General features: G+C 40.5%; 1 protein-coding gene across 2 annotated transcripts in view; it reads left to right on the forward strand.

The window, feature by feature from the left end:
• itga9 (integrin, alpha 9) overlaps positions 1–22800 on the forward strand; it is a 148147-nt gene that overhangs the window by 76096 nt on the left and 49251 nt on the right. For both annotated transcript variants that reach the window (XM_036538801.1, XM_036538803.1), the window contains exons 17-18: positions 9448–9524; positions 13152–13299. In XM_036538801.1, coding sequence (XP_036394694.1) covers positions 9448–9524; positions 13152–13299 — 225 coding nt within the window. The remainder of the gene's footprint in view (positions 1–9447; positions 9525–13151; positions 13300–22800) is intronic.

The raw sequence follows: 22800 nt of genomic DNA on the forward strand, positions 1-22800 counted from the left end.
GCCTTACTTTAGGAACAATGCTAGCTGTGTTAAACGCTAGGGAATTAAGGCGTTAACTGCCGTTTATATAATAAGATAACAATATACAAATATATAGATAACGTGAGGGAAAGCAACTTACATTTCTCAGGTATGCGCACGCATACAAAGAGACAAGACAATGCGTGATTCAGCGCACTGCAAACGGTCTTTCTCTGAACAACGGGCTTTACTATCAAATGTCAGTCGTGTCCCTTATTAACCAATAAGAACACAGGGACACAGGAGAAGGGGAAAACAGGTCTCTGCACTGAGCCTGGCCTTTTTAACAGACATCATGGGGTATAAGCAGGCACGATATGAGCTGCAAAATTCCATTAGAGCTGCAAAAAGGGCATACTCCAAAAAATTTGAGAGCTGCTACCTAGATAACAACACACGTAGTATGTGGCAGGGAATTCATTCTGTCACCAACTCCAGGAGAAGCACGAATGGGACCGAGACCTGAGACACCATTCTACCAGATTCGACAGACTGAACAGAGACATCCCCTCAAAATCCCCCTATAACCCTAAAGAGACTACATTCCAGGTGACACATACACAGGTTCTTAGGGCTTTGAAGCAGGGAAATCCCCACAAGGCAGCAGGACCTGATGGAGTGTTGTCGAGAGTCCTGAAGGCCTGTGCTGAACAGCTGGCGGGGGTGTACACAGACATTTTTAACTCCTCTCTCACACAGGAAACAGCTCCATGGTCTTTCAAGTCCTCTCTTATAGTAGCGGTCCCTAAAAAACCAAACACATCCACAGTGAACAACTTTAGGCCGGTGGCACTTACACCGGTCGCCATGAAGTGCCTGGAAAAGCTGGTTCTCCAATCCATAAACTCTGTGGTTCCAGACACGGTGGACCCCCTACAATTTGCCTACCACCTGAACAGATCAGTGGACGACGCGGTGGCCCTGGCACTTCACTCTACACTGGAACACTTGGAACACTGGAACATGCACGTATGCTCTTTTTGGATTACGGCTCTGCTTTAACACAATCTGGCCAATGAAGCTGATTGTGAAGTTGGCAGTCCTTGGAGTGCCAACATCCACCTGTAACTGGATTTTGGATTTCCTTACAGACAGACCACAGGTGGTGAGGATGGGAAATAAGGTCTCTACTGAGCTCACAGTCAGTGCAGGAACCCCCCAGGGCTGCTGCCTCAGCTCCAGACTTTATGCCCTGTACACTTATGACTGTGTTTCCACCCAGAACAACAATATCATTATTAAATATGCAGATGACATGACCATCCTCAGCCTCATCAAGGGTAGGAATGAGTCATCATACAGGGAACTATGTATGGAGAGGACAATGACCTTGTTCTTAACATAGAGAAAACCAAAGAACTAATTCTGGACTTCAGCAGGAGAGCCCCCCCTCTGCAGCCTCTTACCATCAAGGGGGCTGACAGTCTAGGCCTTCACATGTCAAAAAACCTGAGCTGGGCCATAAACACTGACAACAGTGAAGAAAGCACAGCAGCCACTTTACTTCATGAGGCTGCTGAAGAATGCCAGACTCATCAGCCCCTCATCCAGGCCTACAGAGGACTCATTTAGAGCGTTCTCACCAGCGGCATCATTATGTGGTTTGGAAACACCACCCAGGCTAAGACGAAATCTCTTCGAGTCATCAATACTGCAGAGAGAATCATCGGCTCTGACCTCCAGGGAGGCTTTCAGGATTTCATCCTAGGGTAGGCTAAGCTAGCTTGCAAGCTAGCTAGCTAGTTGATACACCTAGTTAGCAAGCTAATTTCTGCTTTGATAGAAGTTGAAAAAAGCACAATAAATGCCAAATGTCAATAAATGCTCACAAAATTACGATCATACAATCCAAAAATGGTCTATACTTTAATTCTGTCAGACACAATTGTGTCGTCTTTTACATGTAATATTTGGCGGAAAAGCTCCATCAGAGACATTATATAGGACCTTTGCTTGGTACCTAATATTACTCATTGTGTAGATTTGCTCAGTTTGTGTGCTGCGTAGCTATAATTGTGACAGTAACAGTGGAATATGATAGGCCTGCCTTTTTCCAGGTTACATCTTTACCAACAAAGCGGTTGGTCGTTTGGTTTAAAAGCGGGACTTCCCTTAATGCAACCGACACATTGAGCGTTACGACCAATGCCATTCATATTTCAACGAGTGGTCTGTCTCCACCTTTTTAATGTCTCTGACACCTTTCTCCTTCTCTCTCTCTCTCAATTTTCAATTTCAAATTTCAATTCCAAAGAGCTTTATTGGCATGACAAATATACACAATACACAACTCACTCTCTCTTGGAGGCTCACAAATCGGGAATCTCATGGTATGCACTGTGCGTACAGCCGTACAGCTGCAGGCACCCGTGCTGACCTCCCCTCCATGGACACACTCTATACACAGCACTGTAGGAGAAAAGCACAGAGCATCCATAGTGATCGACACCACCCAGCTCACTCTCTGTTCAGGTGGAAGAACTCAAGATACAACCTGAGACACAACCAGAGAGCATCACCACTCACAAGGCACGCTTCCACAACAGCCTTTTTCCAGCCACTGTGAGAATTATTGCAAAGGACATTAAGGCAAGGAAATACCACACCCCCCACCTTATTCACACCATGGACACTAAACACTTCACAACACTCTTACACCTTATGGACTGGGATTGAGTATTCAACTACCTCACCCCCTCTCACTCTCCGGGTCTCTGTCATACAGAATTTTCCCCAGTCCATTGGTTTGTGCAATAATTCATTTCAATAGTGCAATAATTTATTGTGCAATAATTCATAGTGGGTATTTTTATATAGTGTGTATTCATTCATAGTGTGTATTTTTTATATACGGTGATTTTATTACTTATTTTTTGCTGCTCTTTTAATTGCCGCACAAGAATTCCAATGTACCTGTACTGTCCTGTATCTGTGCAAATGGCAATAAAATCTCTTGATCTTGATCGTGACCTTTATCTGAGACAGGAGCACGGAAGGTTACTCTGGAATAGCAGCTGTCAGTGGTAGCCCTGATGTAGCTTCTTCTTCTGGTACATAGTTTGTGAGCTGTGACTCTAAATGAATGTAATTTGTTGTAAATGTATAAAAATGTAATGTTTTACTACAGATTTTGTAAATATAATTTCTAGTAGGGCTGTGTGATACGACGATATATATTCGTGTGACGATAGAAAAACGTCTATCGTTTCATATTTATGCTTTATCGGTTATTTCGTTGTGTCACAAATCACATACTTTACGGCAATATTTTTCATCATTTGGACAACACTTTGCGTTCTTCCACACTGCACGGATGCAGGCAGGAAAGTGAACTTGGCACAGAACTATAGCTGAAAAGTGTTTTCTATTTACCTTTTTATATTTTATACATTAATATTTTATATTTTGTTGCATTCTTAACCCTTTAGCATGTAAGTTAATTTTATGCTATGTAGCGCGCTTGTTACCTTACATGGATCGTTATGTTTTCATTAGCATTATTAAGCTTCTCATAGCTTTCAGTTAGCATTTACTATATTTTTTAACGTTAAATCGTTGTTTCCTCAAGGCTAAAATTAGCTAGAATTTTTCCAATCTAATCCAACTTAATCACACCTACGTGCGAAAGGGTTAATTGAAAATTTGCACAAAGGTTCTAAATAAAAGGAGAAAAATAATCAAATATGAGTAAGTACCTTTTATCTGTTGAGTATATAATTCAAAATGTAACAAGAAATAGGCCTTTCCATGTGGTCATTTTATATAAACTATTTAGTCATTGAATTTACAGAAAATGTGCTATATGTATCGTTATCGGGATATGAAATGACCTATATTGGAATATGAAATTTTGGTCATATAGCACAGCCCTAATTTCTAGCATAATTAGTCAGCAAAATTTGAGGTGTCTGTGGACAAGGGCATCTGCAAATTATATATTTCATGACAAGAACAAAATATGTTTTCAAAAACATTTCTACAGTGTGTCCCTCACTTTAACAAAATAATTGACAACATTATATTATTTTACTCAGACCACATGGTGAGATTGGTGGCTGCTGAAAATAATGAAGCTTGAAAAGAGGTGATATGGCTTTATTCAGAGTTAAAGATGTAGTGAATCATGCTGTTGTTTCTGTTTACTTACTCAAAGTGATTGGAAACTTGAACATTTTTGAGGGTGTCCTTTCCCTCCAAAGGTGCACAGCGTATCATGGAGTAAGGTGTTTTCATTAATGAGACAACTGTTGTATTTTCATTTTTGGAAGGGCGAGTATGAGCTTTGGGTGGCAATAGGGTGAAGTGACGGCAGCTGGTTTACTGGTCAGAGGGGCTGCACAGATCAAAGCATTTTAGAAAGGAGTGTGATCATTTAAACATGTGTCCATGCTTCAGTTGATGCTAGACATAGAGGAGTTTGTGTATTGGAGGACTATTTGAATTTATGCATTGGATGTGTATTTGAGTTTGTGAGTTTGTGTATTCAATGTCAATGTTCATTTTGTCAGAGGTGTTAAAAGGGAGAGTTTACCCCACAAAATAAATTGAAGCTTTTGAAGCCAATTCACATCTAAATTGTTGAATGCTTTGCACAAATTTCACTGTAATGGAAAAAAAAAATATTCAAGCCCTAATGCATGGAGGCATTACACCACAATGGCTGTAAAATGATAAGAAGCTAATTTGTGGAGTGATTTTTGTGTAAGATTCTGTCTGTCAGACCTCTATACTGTAACTAGCTGTATTTCATTCAAAATGATCTGTGAAACTGTGAGTTGAACAGACAGTGCTCCGGCTGTAAAACAAAGTCATCCATCTGGCTAGATTCATCGATGCATTACTCATATGAAACAACATAAATGTTATAAATGCTACTGCTACCTACAAGTATATGCTAGTTAATTTTTTTCAGGGCCACAGGTACCCATTGCGAATCACCAGTTAAATAAATTTGCATTACATGAGATCCATTAGGGGAAATGTTTTTTTTTTTTTTTTGCTTTGATAAAATAATAAGAGGATACTCTCCCCCTCAGCTAAAAGGTGTGTGAGAGAAGTTGATTGAAGGCTAGGTCAGTTATAAAATATTCTCTGGTGTGACACCAAATCTGAATGAGATTTTATGACCACTGCAGTTACTACTCTCTGTGTGCTTTAGAATGCCTGGTAGACAGAGAGATGCAGTATGTGATATCACACTCTCACAAAGTTTATGTTTATGGCTTTACTTTGCTTCTATTTTTGGAATACTGAAAGACTAATTTGTTTATTTTTGTAGTCCCATGCTCACCCCCACCCCTGGTCTGCCTCCCCTCCTCAGATCAGCTTTCCTTTCTGGGCAAGAGAGTGAAACTGGATGAAATCTAACCCAATGAACAAAAGTATTGATCTTTATACACTATATGGACAAAAGCATTCAGACACCTGACCATTACACTAACAGGGACTGTAATGACATTGTATTCAAATACATATACTTTAATATGGAGTTGGTCCCACTTTTACAGCTATAACAGCCTCCACTCTTCTTGGAAGGCTTTCCACAAGATTTTGGAGTGTTTCTGTGGGAATTTGTACCCATTCATTCTGTAGAGCATTTATGAGGTCAGGCACTGATGTTGGACGAGAAGGCCTGGCTCGCAATCTCCGTTCCAGTTCATCCCAAAGGTGCTCGATGGGGTTGAGGTCAGGGCTCTGTGCGGGCCAGTCAAGTTCTTCCACACCGATCTCATCAAACCATGTGTTTATAGTCCTTGCTTTGTGCACTGGGGCACAGTCATGTTGTAATAGAAAAGGGCCTTCCCCAAACTGTTGCCACAAAGTTGGAAGCATAGCATTGTCCAAAATGTCTTGGTATGCTGAAGCATTAAGATCGCCCTTCACTGGAGATAAGGGGCCTAGCCCACACCCTGAAAAACAGCCCCATACCATTATCCCTCCTCCACCAAACTTCACAGTTGGCACAATGCAGTCAGGCAGGTAACGTTCTCCCAGCATCCGCCAAACCCAGACTCACCCATCTGACTGCCAAACAGAGAAGCGTGATTTGTCACTCCACAGAACATGTTTCCACTGCTCCAGTGTCCAGTGTCAGTGTGCTTTACACCACTCCATCTGACGCTTGGCATTGGGCTTGGTGATGTGAGGCTTGCATGCAGCTGCTCGGCCATGGAAACCCATTCCATGAAGCCCCCGCTGCACAGTTTTTGTACTTACATTAATGCCAGTGGAAGTTTGGAACTCCTCAGCTATGGAATCAGCAGAGCGTTGGCGACTTTTGCGCACCATGCGCCTTAGCAGTCGTTGACCCTGCTCTGTGATTTTATGTGGTCTTCCGCTTCGTAGCTGAGTTGCTGTTGTTCCTAAACGCTTCCACTTTCTAATAATATCACTTACAGTTGACCGTGGAATATCCAGCAGGGATGAAATTTCACAAACCGTCTTATTGCAAAGGTGGCATCCTATCACAGTACCAGGCTTGAAGTCACTGAGTTCTTCAGAACAACCCATTTTGTATCACAAATGTTTGCAAATGGAGACTGCATGGCTAGGTGCTTGATTTTATACACCTGTGGCAACGGGTCTGATTGAAACACCTGAATTCAGTAATTAACAGGTGTGGCTAAATACTTTTGTCCATATAGTGTAGTTAAGATGGAGCAACATTAGCATCCTTGTCTAATTCTACTAATTTCAACATACCTCAGACAGAAATCAGATAGAGATCAGTGCATTCAGTGCATCTACTGAGTTATAGATCTTTATAGTCAAGATACAAAGTGTTAGAGTGTTTATCTAAAGCTACTGATCTATATATGTTTGTAGCTAGGGTACAGGTCAGTGTGTTAATCTAAATTCCGTGATTTATAGTTTTTTGTAGCTTTAGGTTGGTGTGTTTTTTTAAATCCATTGATCTGCAGGTCTGAATAGCTCAAATAAAAATCATTGTGTATATATAATATAGCTCTCTATAGCGAAGATATACTGTATATTGGTGTGTTTATTTAAATCAACTAATGTAGGGTTATATAGCTGACATACATATGTTGTATGTCCTAGCAGTGGGGTCTGACTGCTTTCATAGCATAGCCTGTGACCAGTGCACACTCTTTGGTGAAAAATGCTAGCTAATGAACACAGAAAAGGAAGAATATCAAAATCAAAAAGAATCATTTTTTGTGAATATATGCACATGGATTGTTCTGGAATGCAAAAGGAATCTCCTAAATGAGACATTAAAATTGTTTGAAATATAATGGGAATGAACAAGAACACACTGTGTATGAAAGTGTGGGAGAAGAGCAAGCCCTGTATTATGTCATGATGGCATGGCTTCTAGCCCTGCTAGCTAATCAGTAAACCTTACCACTGACAGATCCCTTAGCACTAGGCAATGTTGCTGACAATATTACAGCTGTCATTTGTAATTATGTGGCACTAAGTTGTACAACATTAAAGACATCAAAAAAGAAATTTGTCTGTGACACCAGATTAAACTCATTGTGAACCCACAGGATAAATGACAGTAGAGTTAAGGCATTTATCACCTACAGTGGAAATTGTACAAAATCTCTTGCCTTTTATTCTGTAAAAGAAGATATATGTATGTAATAGGTTAGCAAACAGTAAAGAATGTTAAATTGAGTATGGTTTTATAGAGGTCTGTTTGTAGTACATTTCATGTCCCAACCCCAGGGTCAGCAGCTGCATGGTGTTAGCTATAAAAACGACAGACACTGACAAAAAGCAGCCCTATCCAAAAACACTACAATTCTGCTTGCCAGTATTATTACTAAAAGCATGAAATATGTGTAAACATGTCTATAACATCTGTGGGAAACATTTGCCGAGGCTTTTGGAAGGGTCTTAGTGTCAGGAAAACGTCTTGAAGGTAGTAGATTGGTCTTAGCAGCCTTACTGCTGTGCCTTGGAAGATTTTCACATGCTGCTGAGAGAAATGAACCTCCTCCTTAAAGGAGCACAGAGAAGCCTGCAGCGCTGTACTGAGACGTGAAACGACACAACCCGTATTCCAGCTTTGCCTATTCATTCTGGAAAAATGCTCCTACTGCTTTTCTGTTGTAATTTGTGTGTTTACATGTTTTTTACTGCAGGAGGGGGACGTGGTCAATGCAGGCTGCTTGTTCCCAGCGAGGTCAGGAACAGCGGTGTCCCTGTGCTGGCTGCTGCTGTGTTGTGCAACAGTTTGTTGGCTTTGCCTGACATATGATGGTGGACATAAAGCAAAAACAAATACCTTACTCAGAAGTCCCACCACAAATTTAAGTAGTTAGGCTGATCTGTCTCTGGGGCAGCTCTTTCTCTCTCCATTCATTTTTGGTGGAATCAGAAGGCAGGGAGTGGTTTGCTAAACCAGGATGATGAGATGAAATCTGACCCAGCCTCTAAGCCAACTCTGGAGCAGTGTCCTTCATTCATTTCCTAATCCTGCACCCCTTTGTGTTTCATAGGCAGGCATTAAAGTGATCCTGTAGAATGAATGGGAGTTTAAAGCAATTCAGGGCCCACTGCCTTTGACAATGGTAGCACATGGTGTGCCATATTTTAACAATGTGGTTAAAACACAGTCACATACACATCATTTAACAGCATTTTCAACAAACAGAGCCCCTATTTTTCAATGAACCCTCACTGAGAAACATTCTGTGTATGTATAGCCAGCTAGGCTGGACTTGTGTCAATGAACAAAAATACCAGGCTTTCAGCACCCCTGTTATCATGTTAATTATTCCAGCATTCCAGGGGGAAATTAAGATAAAGATTCCAATATGTACATGTAGTGAACTGTGTGTTTGTATGGCCATAGTAGCTGGGCACCATGCCACAATGACTACGTATAGCTGGGTAATACTTCTGCACATTGTATCCTGATTTTGAGGCTCACTGATAAATTGCATTGAAATCTTTTTTCAGCTTATAAATGTAAGGCTAGGTCAGGATCATAACCGGTGATGATGCAATGGGGCTCTTTTAGTATGTTATTTGATTTCATTTTCAAAGAATGGAAATCCATGTTATGAGTATTTTCTGCAGTTAAAACACACATTCTAATACAATGAATAACCATGTATAACCATGTGACAAACTCACAAGGGCAAGTTTACACAATCCAGTTATTTTTATATCTATGGTCACAGTTACAGTGAACACATTTGAATTTTACCTCTATACCTTGGGACCAAATATTTGTATTTGAAATCTCTTTATTTTAGGCAGTGACTTCAGCCATATGATGTCAGATTGAAGCAACAGCACTGTAACTGAACCAAACAAATTAATTAGCTAGCCATGGCTTCCATGTCTGTAATTTTTTAGTTACGCTGAGGTGACCCATGGTGATGCCTGGATCTTTTGAGCACTTTCTCACACTGTGAAGTGAACTGCAGTCTCCACTTGTCTTTACAGACGTGGTTTGAGAAGAACTGCTTATCAGAGGACTGTGCTGCAGATCTGCGCCTACAGGGGAAACTGCTTCTGTCAGGGTGAGGCTTTTTTTTGATTTAATTTTTAAAGGAGATCTTCTCACAAGTGGCACATCCAGTTCACATAAAACTTTGAACAAGTCAGTCAAATTTTGTGTGTTGCAATGTTTTCATCCTTTTTAAACACCTTTTTTCATTGATGTATTCATTTGTTCCAAGGATTTATTGTTGTGCAAAACACATAAAAATGTGTCTACTGTCCCACCAGTAGATATGGCATGAAGTTTGATATTTGTACTTGATACATATACATTATCTTTGTACAGCCCTTTTCCAAGTTTTTTAATGAGGTCGTAATCAGAAATATGCTGCAACAAACCAGTTAATTCAGAGAAGTACTGAAATCATGCAAGCATAAACAAATTTGGCTAATAGCATTAAAATGCTTGACTGTTTGCAGATGACATGTTAGAAAGCTTTTGAGCATAAAATTGGAATTGATTGATCACATGGTACTGCCACCAAGTGGATGCAGGTCAAACAGTAGGAATCTCAACCTTGTTCCATATAATGTTATAATTGATCACAAAGCTTGGCCTGAGTTTCAAAACTGGCCTAAGGTGGCCTAGGTTTCATGACTTTGCACTCAACATTCCAAAGAAAAATATGCTATCCAAGAGAATACTACCCAAGAAGATGCTACCCAAGAGAATATGAATAAATTGATAAAAAATTGTGATTTTTATAAACTGGCATTTAATTGCCAATGACTCCAGTGTTTTCCTGCTTAAAGCTATATTGTTTTTCACTCAGTATGGATGAGGCAACAGAGCACTTCTCATGACCAGCTGGTCCAGTTTGAATAATACTTGGTTTGCAGGATGTTTGTTCAAATATGTTTTCCCTCTGAAGATTCTACCTTTACCTTGTGTTTCTGCTTCACTCTCATTATTGTGGCAGATACCTATAGAGCACTAAGAGGCACTTTACCCCATACCTATATAACAGTCATCAACAGTCATCAACAGGACATTTTTTGTGTTTGTTAGGGGTAGGCTTATTGTCTGCCTACAATAGGTATGAATGTGTTTATAATGTGAGAAAAAAGTAGCTGAAGTCTCTACATGGTACCATGTCTATGGACAGCTGCAGCACACTGGAATCTCTCACATGGAGAAACTGTACTTTTCCACCATTTGAATAAAGTACTGTATCGTGCAGTGACTTCCCTTTACTGTACCTTGTATGATTCAATACCCCCTGCCCCTGCCTATCAATTTAAAACACATTTTGACTTGGGGCCCAGAGACCTCTACAGAGGCATAATGCTTGAATAAACACCCATTCCTTTGCATGCATGATATAGAGTCTCCCTGGGTATTTCAGGGAAAATAAAACACAAGATACACATTATATTGTAGGCTTTGTGTGATTTACATTCACTTCTCTGGTATTGTGGCCCCTGGGAGGTTCTGAACTGGAGATTTGAGGCACCTAAGGCATTGCGGAATTTGGCTATAAGGGAAAGGAAAGTGAAGCAGTGGTGACGGCTACACCTAGGCTTGCGGCTCCTAGGGGAATGATGAGGCCTAGTTCAGAATTCAACAATTCAAGCAATGTTTGGTATTTCTGAAATAATCATTTGGTTGATTTAGCTGTCTTGTAATATTTGCTATAAACAGTTCATGCTTTTTAATTGGTATTGATAGACTGCCAGAGAAAAGTGGTTGTCATACAAGTGCCGGTGAACAAGTACGGTAAGAGGTAGCTAGTTGAACTCAATGCAAGTCTGATGGAGAAAATCAAATGCAAGTCTGATGGAGAAAATTAATTCAAAGGCAGTGGTTTATCCAATTACAGGAGCTATCACTGAGTGGGTTCAAAGTTGGTTGCCTAGTAGAAAACAGACTGTAAATGTGGGAAGAATTGTATCACTTTGAGCAGGGTCCTGCACAAAGTGGAGTCCCGTAGGGATTGGTGTTGGGGCCTTTGCTTTCCTTATATATAAATGATCTTGATGCAGAGGTTAGTAGTTAAATAGTAAAATTTGCAGATGATACAAAAGTAGGGGGTCTAGCCAACAGTATAGAATCAACTAAGCTAATACAGGAAGACCTAAACAGCATCCAAAAGTGGGCAGATACCTGGCAGATGACTTTCAATTTAGCTAAATGTGAAGTCTTACATGTGGGAACTAAGAACCTTAGACAAGACTACTTCATGGGCGCCGCACTATAAGAAAGATATTGAGGTTCTTGAAAAGGTTCAAAGAAGGGCAACTAAATTAGTTCCTGGCATGAAATATAAAAGCTACCAGGAAAGACTCAAATTACTTTACCTGTTTAGACTTAGTTGGGGGTGATTTAAAAGAGGTTTATAAATTTATAAAAGTCAATAAGGTTAACTACAATGCATTTTTTAGGGTGAGTTCAGTCTGTAGAACAAGGGGACATAAATGGAAACTAGTTAAGAGTAAGTTCTGCACTGATATAAGGAAGTATTATTTTACGCAAAGAGTTATCAATACATGGAATAGGTTGCCAGGTCATGTAGTTGAGGCAGAAACCCTTGATGTGTTCAAGTCTAGACTTGATACAGTTTTGGATACTCCTTAATTAAGAAATGGCGAGCTTAGTTGGGCCGAATGGCCTGTTCTCGTCATCATATGTTCTTATGTCTATTTAAAATAATATTTAAATCAGAAATGGTTTTCATTTAGTGAGTACTGATTTAGATGACATTTCCCTCTTCTGATTTAGACATTTCCCTCTAAAAGTAGAATACTTCACATAGCAATATAGCAGTACTGTTAGTAATATAAAAAAACACTTTTCTGTCCTGTTTTGTGTGTTAAAGTCTGATACAGAGGGAAAATAATAAAAATACTCCATATTTCATATCCATATTTTCAGCATGCCTTAAGAGTATTGTTTCTGTTGGCATATGCCATGAGCACTCTTCCTGTGCTGGTCTTCCCAATTCCACAGAGGTGTCTCCATTGAAAAGGAAAGGAATATATGCTTCCAAGAGTTTTTTCCTGGCTTCAGTAAGGAAGTTTTTAAAGCTGCTTTATTGATCTGTGTTACGCTTGGCTCCCTGCAAGGAAAGTAACCAAAACTGACTTACCACTTTGTTTTTGCCAAGTATAGTGTCACATCAATTGTAAAACGACACTTAGTTTTAGCTCCAAGTATGAGCTAAAAGCCTTTGCCTTTGAAACTGCTAAAAGTGAACTTTCTCAATGAATTCCAGGGACAGCTTCATTACATTTGTTTAACCCCATTTTCTCCTGTTTTAGAGAAAGTACACATGAAATTCATGTTGATGTCAATGGTGTGGACACTGGCTTGCTTACCTCATAGCACTGTGGAATGTGTTGAGTTTTTCCATGCGCTCCAACTCCCTGTTATGCACAATCTAACTTAGTAAACACATACACATATTATACACTGTCTATGCAGGGGACATGGATGTTACACACTGTCCATGCATTGAACATGGGTATTACACACTGTTAATGCTGTGAACATGGATGTTACACACTGTTTATGCAGTGAACATGGATGTTACACACTTTCTATGCAGTGAACATGGATTACATTACATAGGGTTACATTTATAAAGTTTCTGACTGGGCCCTCTGTCTTTGCTCTTCAATCTTGGTCTCCTGGCTGTGTTGGCCAACAGAGTGCACAGCCAGCCCTACCTAGCCCTGGGAGGGGTGAAGAACATCTCTCTCAACCTTTCCATCTTCAACACTGGTGATGATGCTTATGACACCAACATCTTCTTCAACTTCTCCAGAGAGCTCTATTTCATCAAGATGTGGCAGAAGGTAGGACATCAGCATGCCCAGCCAATGGGCTTTATAGCTTAATGGTAATGGGGATGGTGTTGATAATGATTATTAATATTACTATTATATTGCTGTTGTTGTTTCTCTCCTAGATATAGATAAATATCTAGAGAAGTGATAACAATCCAAATCATTTCAAAATGAGATAATCCTGCTTTCCAAGTTTGATTTTCATGGTCTGTGTTTTCTTTGAGATGAGCTCCTTTCTGGTACATCACATGGTTTTTGCAATAAAATGAAGTGGTTAAATTTGCCAGGTAGTTTGTACAAGCGCAATCCGTTTTATGCTGGAAAGGTTCAAACGAGCAAGGGTAGTAGAGAAAGAAAGCCAACGGATATGTGAGTAAATGAACAGAATGTGAAGCAGGGGGTGGAGGGAGCAGGGGAGCAGAAGAGGAAAGCTAGATTTAAACAGACAGGAATGTGTCCAAGAAGATATGGAGGCTGGAAACAGAGATAGACAAGGGTAAGTATATTCAGAGGAAAAGATAAAGAAAGCACTGAGAGCGATTCAAAATTATAACAGCTGCTGTCTGTATTGAATAAGGAGACTACACATTCACTTTTTGCCATCTCTAGGCAGAGCTGTGCAAACCGGTATTTAACCTGGGTCAAGGCCTGGCAGGCATTCGGTATCACACATCTGACTGAAAGAGCACAGGTCCCACTGACTGAAATATCACACATCCCTCTGAGTGAAATATAACACAACCCACTGATTGAAATATCACGTCCCGTTGACTGGCAACTCTATCACACATGTCACTGACTGTAATATCACACATTCCTCTAACTGAAATATCTCACATCCCACTGACTAAAGTATCACATATCTCACTGTCTGAAATATCACACATCCAGCTGATTGGCATATCACGTCTCACTGACTAAAATATGCTTTTCAGTTTCAGAGTTCACATAATGCTGAGTTTGTAAAGCAATGGGTATTGATTTATTAGCTCATAGCTATGTCATAGTTTATCCTCCTTTTGTTTTGGAGTCATATGTTTTCTTTGCTGCAGATGGACAGCTTAGAGAATGAGATGAAACCTTTCAACTGAGCATTAAGTGGATGTGTGATATTTAGACCCCTTCACTTTTTTCACATTTTGGTTTGTTGCAGCCTTATGCTAAAATCGTTTAAATTCATTTTTTTTCCTCATAAATCTACTCTAACGACAACGTGAAAGCAGTATTTTAGAAATTTTTGCAAATTTATTAAAAATAAACTGAAATAGCACATTGCCATAAGTATTCAGACCCTTTGCTATGACACTTGAAATTTAGCTCAGGTGCATCCCATTTCTCTTGATCATCTTTGAGATGTTACTACACCTTGATTGGAGTCTACCTGTGGTAGATTCCATTGGTTGGACATGGTTTGGAAAGGCACAAACCTATCTATATTAGGTCTCTCAGCTGACAATGCATATCAGAGCAAAAACCAAGCCATGAGGTCGAAGGAACTGCCTGCAAAGCTCAAAGACAGGATTGTGTCAAGGCACAGATTTGAGGAAGGCTACAAAACATTTCTGCTGCATTGACGGTTCCCAAGAACACAGTGGCCTCCATAATTCTTAAATGGAAGAAGTCTGAAACAACTACGACTTCCTAAAGCTGGCTGCCTAGCCAAACTGAGCAACTGGGGGAGAAGGGCTTTGGTAAGAGAGGTGACCAAGAGCCTGATGATCTCCACCAACTCCACCGTTCTGGGTCTTATGGCAGAGTGGCCAGACGGAAGCCTCTTCTCAGTAAAGGCACATGAAAGCCCGCTTGAAGAACAAAAAAGCACCTAAAGGACTCTCAGACTGTGGGAAACAATATTCTCTGGTCTCTTGGCTTCAATTCTAAGCGTCATGTCTGGAGGAAACCAGGCACCGCTCATCACCTGAGCAATACCATTCCAACGGTGAAGCATGGTGGTGGCAGCATCCTGTTACGGGTGTGTTTTTCAGCGGCAGGGACTGGGAAACTGGTCAGGGTTGAGGGAAAGTTGTACAGAGCAAATTACAGAGATATACTTCATGAAAATCTGCTCCAGAGCGCTCAGGACCTCAGACTGGGCTGAAGGTAGACCTTCCAACAGGGCAATGACCCTAAGCGCACAGCTAAGACAAAGCAGGAGTGGCTTAGGGACAACTCTGTGAATGTCCTTGAGTGGCCCAGCCAGAGCCCGGACTTGAACCCAATCTCTGGAGAGACCTGGAAATGGCTGTCCACCGAGGGTCCCCATCCAACCTGAGAGAGGTTTAGAGCATCTGCAGAGAAGAATGGCAGAAAGTCCCCACATCCAGGTGTGTAAAGCTTGTCGCATCATATCCAAGAAGACTCGAGGCTGTAATCACTGCTAAAGGTGCTTCAACTAAGTACTGAGTTAAGGGTCTGAATACTTATGTCAATGTAATATTTTTTATTTTTAATAAATATGCAAACATTTCTAAAATCCTGTTGTTGCTTTGTCATTATTGAGTTATTTATCTTCTGAATGCAGTATATATATATATATATATATATATATATATATATATATATATATATACAGTACTGTGCAAAAGTCTTAGGCACGTAAGATTTTTCACAAAGCATTTGTCTTAAAACAGTTCTTTTCTATCTTCTCCATTAGTGTGTCAACAACTATACCAAACAACTAAACAAAACAGGTGGTAATCATTAGCAACATAAGCAGGTTTAACCACAATTATTCACTGAAACAGAAACACCTGTATAGAGGTAATAACAGAGGTAATAACACCTGTGTAGAGGGAATAAAACTGGGTGAGGATCAGCCATACTGAAAAAGGTGAGGTTGCAGAACAGATTGCTAATCTTACACCATGACAAGGGTGAGCATAGAGACATGACGCAAGGTGGTCATCATGCATCAGCAAGCTCTATCACAGGCAGAAATTTCAAGGCAGACAGGTGTTTCCAGATGTGCTATGCAAGCTCTTCTGAAGAAGCACAAAGAAACGGGCAAGGTTGAGGACCAGAAACGCAGTGGTTGGCCAAGGAAACTTAGTTCAGCAGATGAAAGACACATCAAGTTGACGTCCCTCTGCAATCGCAAGCTGTCAAGCAGTGCTATCAGCTCAGAGCTGGCAGCAACCACAGGGACCCTGGTACACCCATCTACAGTCCAGAGAAGTCTGGTCAGAAGTGGTCTCAAGGGAAGACTTGCAGCCAAAAAGCCATTCTCAGACATGGAAACAACGCCAAACGACTCATCTATGCATGAAAACACAAGACCTGGGATGCAGCACAATGGCAGCAGGTGCTCTGGACCGATGAGTCCAAATTTGAAATATTTGGCTCTAGAAGAAGGCAGTTTGTTCGTTGAAGGGCTGGAGAATGCTACAAGGAGTGTCTGCAGGCAACAGTAAAGCATGGTGGAGGTTCCTTGCAGGTTTGGGACTGCAAATGGATTTGGGGATTTGGTCAGAATAAGTAGCCTCCTCAATGCTGAGAAATACAAGCAGATTCTTATCCATCATGCAATACCACCAGGGAGGCGTCTGATTGGTCTTAAATTCATTCTGCAGCATGACAATGAACTCAAACATACAGCCAGAGTGGTAAAAACTATCTTCACCAAAAAAGAGTCCTGCAACAGATGGTGTGGCCCCCACAAAGCCCTGATCTCAACATCATCGAGTCAGTCTGGGATTACATGAAGAGACGGAAAGAATTGAAACAGCCAAAATCCATAGAAGAACTGTAGCAAGTTCTCCAAGATGCTTGGCAAAACCTACCTGTCGAGTACCTTACAAAAATTTGCACAAGTATACCTAAGTGAATTGGTGATGTTTTGAAAGCCAAGGGTGGTCATACCACATATTGATTTAACTCTTTTTTCACATACATGAAATGAGTTTGAATAGGAAATATAGCAAAATGAATATGAAATATAGTCATTGATAAGGTTAGAAATAATGATTTTAATTAAAATATAATTGTGTAATAACTGTGTCCTTCAAACTTTGCTTTCATCAAAGAATCCTCCATTTGCAGCAGCAATTACAGCCTTGCAGACCTTTGGAATTCTAGTTGTCAATATGTTGAGGTAATATGAAGAGATTTCACCTCGTGCTTCCTGAAGCACCTCCCTCAAGTTGGATTGGCTTGATGGGCACTTCTTACGTACCATACGGTCAAGCTGCTCCCACAACAGCTCAATAGGGTTGAGATTCGGTGACTGTGCTGGCCACTCCATTATAGATAGAATACCAGCTGACTGCTTCTTCCCTAAATAGTTCTTGCATAGTTTGGAGCTGTGCTTTGGGTCATTGTTCTGTTGTAGGAGGAAACTGGCTCCAACCAAGCACCGTCCACAGGTTGGCATTGCAATATGGAGTGATAGCCTTCTTTCTTCAAGATCCCTTTTACTCAAATCTCCCACTTTACCACCACCAAAGCAGCCCCAGACCATCACTTTGCCTCCACCATGCTTGACAGATGGCGACAAGCACTCCTCCAGCAGCTTTTCTTCAACAAATGTTCTTCTTTGTGATCCAAACACCTCAAACTTAGACTTGTCTGCCCATAACACTTTTTCCAATCTTCCTCTGTCTATTGTCTGTGTTCTTGTGCCCGTCTTAATCTTTTCTTTTTATTGAGATATGACTTTTTCTTTGCAACTCTGCCTAGAAGGCCAGCATCCCGGAGTCGCCTCTTCACTGTTCATGTTGAGACTGGTGTTTTGCGGGCACTATTTAATGAAGCTGCCATTTGAGGACCTGTGAGGTGTCTGTTTCTCAAACTATCTCAACCTTCTCAGTTGTGCACCGGGGCCTCCCACTCTTCTTTCTGTTCTGGTTAGAGCCAGTTTGCACTGCTCTGTGAAGGGAGTAGTACACAGCGTTGTACGAGATCTTCAGTTTCTTGGCAATTTCTTGCATGGAATAGCCTTCATTTCTCAGAACAAGAATAAACTGATGGGTTTCAGAATAAAGTTCTTTGTTTTTGGCCATTTTGAGCCTGTAATTAAACCCACAATTGCTGATGCTCAGATACTCAACTAGTCTGAAGAAGGCCAGTTTTATTGCATCTTTAATTAGCACAACAGTTTTCAGCTGTGCTAACATAATTGCAAAAGGGTTTTCTAATGATCAGCCTTTTAAAATGATAAACTTGCATTAGCAAACACAACGTACCATTGGAACACAGGACTAATGGTTGCTAATAATGGCCCTCTGTACGCCTATGGAGATATTCCATTAAAAATCAGCCATTTCCAGCTATGATTTCATTTACAACATTAACAATGTCTACACTGTATTTCTGATCAATTTGATGTTATTTTAATGGACAAAAACACTTTGCTTTTCTTTCAAACAAGGAAACTTCTAAGTGACCCCAAACTTTTGAACGGTAGTATATGTATATATATATATATATATATATATATATATATATATATATATATATATATATATATATATATATATATGCAAAAGGAAGGCAAAGGTTTGGTCACCCCCGGTCAAAATTTCTGTTACTGTGAATAGCTAAGCGAGTAAAAGATGACCAGATTTCCAAAAGACATAAAGTTAAAGATGACACATTTCTTTAATATTTTAAGCAAGATTACTTTTTTATTTCCATCTTCTACAGTTTCAAAATAACAAAAAAGGAAAAGGGCCCGAAGCAAAAGTTTGGCCACCCTGCATGGTCAGTACTTAGTAACACCCCCTTTGGCAAGTGTCACAGCTTGTAAACGCTTTTTGTAGCTTTTGAGTCTTTCAGTTCTTGTTTGGGGGATTTTTGCCCATTCTTCCTTGCAAAAGGCTTCTAGTTCTGTGAGATTCTTGGGCTGTCTTGCATGCACTGCTCTTTTGAGGTCTATCCACAGAGTTTCGATGATGTGTAGGTCAGGGGACTGTGAGAGCCATGGCAAAACCGTCAACTTGCGCCTCTTGAGGTAGTCCATTGTGGATTTTGAGGTGTTTTTAGGATCATTATCCTGTTGCAGAAGCCATCCTCTTTTCATCTTCAGCTTTTTTACAGATGGTGTGATGTTTGCTTCAAGAATTTGCTGGTATTTAACTGAATCCATATTTCCCTCTACCAGTGAAATGTTCCCTGTGCCACTGGCTGTAAAACAAGCCCAAAACATGATCGATCCACCCTTGTGCTTAACAGCTGGAGAGGTGTTCTTTTCATGAAATTCTGCACCCTTTTTTCTCCAAACATAATTTAGCTCATTGCGGCCAAAGAGTTCTGTTTTAACTTCATCAGTCCACAGGACTTGTTTCCAAAATGCATCAGGCTTGTTTAGATGTTCCTTTGCAAACTTCTGACACTGAATTTTGTGGTGAGGTCACAGGAAAGGTTTTCTTCTGGTGATTCTTCCATGAAGGTCATTTTTGTGCAGGTGTCTCTGCACAGTAGAACAGTGCACAACCACTCCAGAGTCTGCTAAATCTTCCTGAAGGTCAAACATGGTTTTAATTAGCCTTTCTAGCAATCCTACAAGCAGTTCTCTCTGAAAGTTTTCTTGGTCTTCCAGACCTCAACTTGACCTCTACCGTTCCTGTTAACTGCCATTTCTTAATTACATTACGAACTCAGGAAATGGCTACCTGAAAACGCTCTGCTATCTTCTCATAGCCTTCTCCTGCTTTGTGGGCATCAATTATTTTAATTTTCAGAGTGCTAGGCAGCTGCTTAGAGGAGCCCATGGCTGCTGATTGTTGGGACAAGGTTTGAGGAGTCAGAGTATTTACAAAGCTTTGAAATTTGCATCACCTGACCTTTCCTAGCAATGACTGTGAACAAGCCATAGCCCTAACAAGCTAATTAAGGTCTGAGACCTTGGTAAAAGTTATCTGAGAGCTCAAATCTCTTGGGGTGCCCAAACATTTGCATGGTGCTCCTTTCCTTTTTATATATATATATATATATATATATATATATATATATATATATATATATATAAAATATATCTTGAAAAAGTATTTAAGCCCCCAACACTCATGCTATTTGCTCATATTTCATGCAAATAGAAAGAATAAAAAATCAAGAACTGAAATGTCAACAATTATTCATCCCCCATCTTTAGTAGTTGGTTGAATCACCTTTTGCAGCTATGACAGCCATCAGTCTTTTGGATGTTTGTTAATTGCACAAAGTGGTGGAGCAATATAAGTCCATTCCTCCTTGCAAAATTGCTCAAGCTGTACCAGGTTAGTTGGGGAGCAGCAGTAGACAGCACTTTTGAGGTCTTAACACAGATGTTACATTACATTGTTGGCATTTAGCAGACACTCTTATCCAGAGCAACTTACATAGGGTGTTGTCTTTTTTATAATGTTATCCATTTATACAGCTGGATATTTACTGAGGCAATTGTGGGTTAAGTACCTTGCCCAAGGGTACAGTAGCAGTGCCCCAGTGGGGAATTAATTTCACACATGTCACACATTTTATTTATGTCTGTGTTATTGAGCCATTTGTGTTTTTTGTATATCTGTGAAAATTCTTTTTCTTGTCTCTCAGTGTCACTGTGTTATGTTGAACTGTTGTATTGTCACTGTGGGCCTGAGAGAAATGCAATTTCAGTCCTCAGTATGTCCTGTGCATATTGGACAATTGACAGTAAAGTTGACTTTGACTTTGACTTTAAATTGAACCGGCAATCTTTCAGTTACAAGCCCTGCTCCTTAACCACTACGCTACACTGCCGCCCATATTTGATGGGGTTAAGGTCAGAACTGCCTGGGCCGCTCAAGGACAACCATTTTCTTCATTTTAAGCCAATCCAGTATTGCTTTGGATCATTGTCCTGCCATTGTCATTGTCCTGTCCATTTTCATCAGTCTTGACCAGATTGCCAGTCCCTGCTGCTGAAAAGCACCCCAAAACATGATGCTACCACCAGCGTATTTCACTGTGGGGATGGTGTGTCCTGACTGATGTGCAGTGTCAGCTTTAGGCCACACATACTGCTCAGTGTTTGAGCCAAAAAGTATCTTCCAAGTGACGTTTTGCAAAGTCTTTACAGGCAGTCGTGTGCTTTTTTTCAGCAAGGGCTTCTTCCTTGCCACTCTTCCATAAACGCCCATTTTGTGCAATAGCTTGGAGATTGTTGACCCATGGACATCATTTTCAGTTGCAGGCGCTGACTACTGTAGCGGGGTATATATATATATATATATATATATATATATATATATTTATATGTATATAAATATATGTGTGTGTGTGTGTGTGTGTGTGTGTGTGAATCCAGTAATAGCATAAGGATAAGGTTTTATTGGTTATAGTGTAAGGTTTTATTTTCTCTCAGAGAGTCTGTGCTTCTCCTGGTTCTCAGTGTTCAGTGGTAGAAAGACAAAATAACAGCATGATTCAGTGAGGAATGAGACTGGCTACTGCTCACTAAAATACTCAAATACTCTGCCCCTCCACGACTCCAGTCAACTGACTGTGCACTCCATTTGGCATGCTGTTTATAGCTGGAACAGCAGAGAGAGAGAGTCCCAGATACTAGTCATTCCTCAGGAGTATTGGATTAGCAGTAATTAAATGTCACTTTGGAAGTTTACTGTGTTGTCAAAACTTTTCCAAAATGTAGAGAATTCTGTGGGTTTGTATTTACAAAAACAGCACGGACTGTTTTTAAACCATCAAGAAGTTTCACTCTGGCAACAGATGAAATATTTATCTCCAGGATAATATTTTGACACAGATATTGTGAAAATATGGTCACAGGTCATTTATTTGAAAAAAGTGCCTTTTAAATTGAGAGGCCAAAGTGGGGAGCATTCCTGGTGGCTGGATTATTTTTAGAGTTACCTGCTATTGCAAACTCTTCCCGTGATTAGGAAGAGGAGGGGCTCCCCAGAGTGCAGGGGTGAGGAAGGGGGACGTGTTAGCAGACAGCTCACAGCACAGGGCCCTCTCTATGTCTGACTGAGGGTGGCTTCACCCTCATTAATATCCTGTCTTCCACTGAAGTCTGTCTTGTTGTTTTGACCTCTCCCTGCACGGCAAAGGCCAACTCCTGATTTTTCTTCATCCCCTGTCAACAGTGATGTTCCCTGCTTGCTTTATGGCCAGGCGCAGTGTAATCAGCCATTTCAGCAGTGCTGATGCTCCTGCTAGGAGCCTGAGCTGCTGTCCTATGCTGTGTCTCATAAGTGGAGCCAGGGTCAGGGTCACGGTCTGTGTGTAAGAGGCGGAAGATGTCAGCCGTTTGCTCCAAGGGCTCACCACCAGCTGCTTTTGAAAGGAAATGAAAAACGAATCATCTTAAACCAATCTTGTTGATTTCATCAATCAGTGTACAGGGGTTGTGTCACACTGTAGTAGTGAGGAGAGGCTAACAGCATCATTTACTTGGAGCTGTAGTAGAGGTCATTGTTCAGGGGTTCAGGCTTATAATGTTGACAGAAAATGACAGAAATCTACTTGCATGACTACATTTGTGTTCCATATGGGTGTGACATCTGTGGATCTCTGGAGTTTATTCAGACAGATTGG

The sequence above is a fragment of the Megalops cyprinoides genome, chromosome 10 (assembly GCF_013368585.1).
Source record: "Megalops cyprinoides isolate fMegCyp1 chromosome 10, fMegCyp1.pri, whole genome shotgun sequence".
Taxonomy (NCBI): domain Eukaryota; kingdom Metazoa; phylum Chordata; class Actinopteri; order Elopiformes; family Megalopidae; genus Megalops; species Megalops cyprinoides.